This window comes from Leopardus geoffroyi, chromosome D1 (assembly GCF_018350155.1).
Source record: "Leopardus geoffroyi isolate Oge1 chromosome D1, O.geoffroyi_Oge1_pat1.0, whole genome shotgun sequence".
In the NCBI taxonomy this organism is placed as follows: domain Eukaryota; kingdom Metazoa; phylum Chordata; class Mammalia; order Carnivora; family Felidae; genus Leopardus; species Leopardus geoffroyi.
In genome coordinates, this window is record NC_059329.1 from 61,956,706 (window position 1) to 61,960,133 (window position 3,428).

At 41.7% G+C, this 3,428-nt stretch overlaps 1 protein-coding gene across 1 annotated transcript; it reads right to left on the reverse strand.

Annotated features, from left to right (window-relative positions):
* Positions 1-809: 809 nt before the first annotated feature.
* On the reverse strand, positions 810-1,742 carry LOC123602503 (olfactory receptor 51B2-like). The gene has a single exon (XM_045486986.1). It carries the CDS (start codon positions 1,740-1,742, stop codon positions 810-812), a length of 933 nt encoding a protein of 310 aa, XP_045342942.1.
* Positions 1,743-3,428: the final 1,686 nt, after the last annotated feature.

Genomic DNA, 3,428 nt, shown 5'->3' on the forward strand with positions numbered 1-3,428 from the left:
AATCCAGAAAAAAAAAAAAAAAAAAAAAGACAAAATGTTGCCCCTGCATACATATTGGAATGCTTCCTTGACTAGTATCCCTTTTTCATTAGGCATATGTTGAGGTTCTGAAGTGCATATCACAGAACAAAACTTCAGGTGTCCAAGAAATGGAACTTTATTTTATTGCAGTGGTTTGAATTCGTCAGCCCATAAGTTTGAAGACACCACATATTATCAACTCAGAGCCTTCTCATTAATCCATGGTGGGCATCTAGCTATGCTGACACTGCTGGAATCCAAGCGCTTGTTTGGCCATGGGTTGTTTTGGTGGCAAGACCTCTCTTGGTCTGAATATCTTATTCTAATTTCCTTCTGATCCACTTTAGTGCCATGCAGTACCGTTAGGGTTTTCTAAGACCCTCTGTCATCTCTGATGCACTCTCAAGCACACAAGAAATTTTTAACTGTTTTCCACAAAGTGTTGGGAAACTCTTTCAAGCTATTTTACTCCCCTATGATCATATAGACTCTGCAGCCGTTTCAAATATCATTGACCTCAGTTAACCATGAAGACAAATAATTCTGACAGACTAAAAAATGACAGTATACAGCAAACCAACCTACCAAACAAAGCACCAGGACTAAGGTCAATGTCCCTGGGAGTATGATGGGGGCAAGGGGTGAAGAATCAGCGTGATGAGCCTGTGTCATTTAAATGCCAGGAATGCCGGTCCCTTTGACTGTGAGCCACATTGGCTTTGTATAGTCCATGCTCCCAAGAAACACATCCCACAGTGGGGACAGACTCTAAGGTAAATAGATCAGAATCAAATTCTATGCAAAGAGAGAAGGCGATTGATGCCATTCCTTATCTGCTTGGTCTTAATACTATAGATGATTGGATTCATAAATGGGGGGAAGAGGAAGTAAATATAGCTCATGATAATATGAACTACATGTGGCACATATTTCCCAAATCGATGAATAAGGGTCAACCCAGTAACAGTGACATAAAAAACCAGAACACAGCTAATATGGGAGACACAAGTGTTTAGAGCCTTAGCCTGCTCCTTACCTGAGGCAATCCCCATGACAGTATTAAGGATTAGAATATAAGAGATCAGGATAAGCACAGAGTCCAAGAAGCCCGTTAATGAGACCAGCACTATAGGATAGAGTCTATTGAAGGTGATGTCAGCACAGGCCAGTTTGATCACATCCTGGTGTAGGCAGAAAGCATGAGAGAGAACATGGGATCCACAGTAGGGAAATCCAGAGAGGGTGATGATTACGGGCACAATAAGTATAAATCCCCTCATTAGAACCCCCAGACCTATCTTCACCACCCTAGCATTGGTGAGGATGGAGGTGTATCTCAGGGGACTGTGGATGGCAATGAAACGATCATAGGCCATAACAAGCAAGACTCCAGACTCCACAATAGAGAGTGAATGGATTAGATAGGCCTGAAAGTAGCAGGCTCCTTGGCTGATTGCCCTGTGACCAAGCCACAGAACACCAAGCACGGTGGGCATTGTTGTCAAAGTCACTCCAAGGTCTGTGGCTGCCAACAGAGCCACAAAGTAGTACATCGGCTGGTGGAGAGTGTGGTCTTCTCTGATAAGGTAGAGGATGGTGCCATTGCCAAGGAGTATGGAGACATAAATGACAAAGAAAGAGATGGAAATCCAAGGACGAAATATCCCCAGACCTGGAAAGCCAGTCAGTAGAAAAGGGGCAGCACTGATGTTGGACCACATGGTGGATCCCTGAGAAGAAACAAAAAAGCTCTCTCTAGACCAACCCTGTGCAGTAGGAATATAATTTGAGCCATATGTGTGATTTTACATATTCTAGTAGCCACATTAAAAAGAATTAAAAAAAGGGGCGCCTGGGTGGCTCAGTCGGTTAAGTGTCTGACTTCAGCTCAGGTCATGATCTCGCCGTCCATGAGTTTGAGCCCCGCTTCGGGCTCTGGGCTGATGGCTCAGAGCCTGGAGCCTGTTTCAGATTCTGTGTCTCCCTCTCTCTCTGCCCCTCCCCTGTTCATGCTCAGTCTCTCTCTGTCTCAAAAATAAATAAACAAAAAAATTTTTAAAGAATAAAAAGGAAAAAGTCAAAAGTAATTTTAATACTACATTGTATTTAATCCACCATTTCTAAAATACAGTCCATCTATATCTGTTTCTTTGTCCATCTCTGTCTCTGTCATCTAGTTTATTCTCCTCTCTATGGTGAACATATTTTATAGTGTAGGAAAGAAGTCAGTCTTTTCATTTTGGATCCACCATTCACAATATGTGTCCACTGATTCTCCAAATAGGAATTGGTGATACCTACCTATATGAGGGACTTGACTTGGCATTAAGGACACAAACCTCATGGTCTTGTCACAAAAATAAGCTCTGTCTTGATAATACCTTACATACTTGAATTATAGCTCACACTATAATAATTTGTGTGGGTAAGTATATTATGCAACCACACAGGACCAACTCACTCAGGAAACCCCTGAGAGGGGTGCCTGAAGCTTGTCCAGGTACCTCCTAACCCCATGGGACTGTTATATTACTAAACTTTTTGCTTCAAGGAAGCATTGCTTTTGGTGCTGAAGACAACAGATGGAAACTTAGAAGTGACTATTTCTTTTCAATTCCTAAATTCTACCTGAGGTAATCATATTAGGTCATTAAAATGAAATAAGCTATTATTTAAAGAAGATACAGGGTGGACCTAATCTAATCATACCCTTAAAAACAAAGATTTTTCACAGACTAGTGGTGGAATGAAAACCCAAGTATTTCAAAGTTTGAGAAGAATGTGACAGATAGTTGCTAGTTGGAAGATGTAAGGGACCACATAGGGAGGAATTCAGGCAGCTTCTAGGAGCAGAGAGAGATCCCAGCTGACAGCCTGTAAAAAATTAGGGACATCAGACTTATCGCCATAAGGAAATATATTCTGCCAACAACATGAATTAGTTTGGAAGTGGATTCTTCCCTAGAACCTTCATACAAGACCCCAGCCCTGCCACTGCCTTGACTATAGCTTCATGACACCCTAACAGAGACCCAGGCAAGCCTACCAGACTGTGACCTACAGGACTGTGGTATTATAAACAAGTCTTGTGTTAAGCAGCTGTTTGTGGGAATTTGCTGCACAGCGATCGAAAATGAAAACAGTAGCATTAATTATTAAACTAATATATAAAATCTATGAAAGTTAATGTGTCAATTAGACAATCTAAAACAAATTGCCCCGTGGCAAAGTCCTATAAAGCCTCAGTGGCTAACATTACACAGTTACTTTTCCACTCATATACGTGGTTCAGTTCATTTCATTTGGCTGTGGTTGGGCACATCTGGTGATTTCTGCCTCTCTTGCACTTGCACCTAACATTCAGCTGGATGTAATCTCCATCCTGTCATCTTCCTATTCCCTCCTTC

Coding starts and splice junctions, on each gene's coding strand:
- LOC123602503 (XM_045486986.1), bottom strand. CDS start 1,742: ATGTGGTCCAACATCAGTGCTGCCCCTTTTCTACTGACTGGCTTTCCA.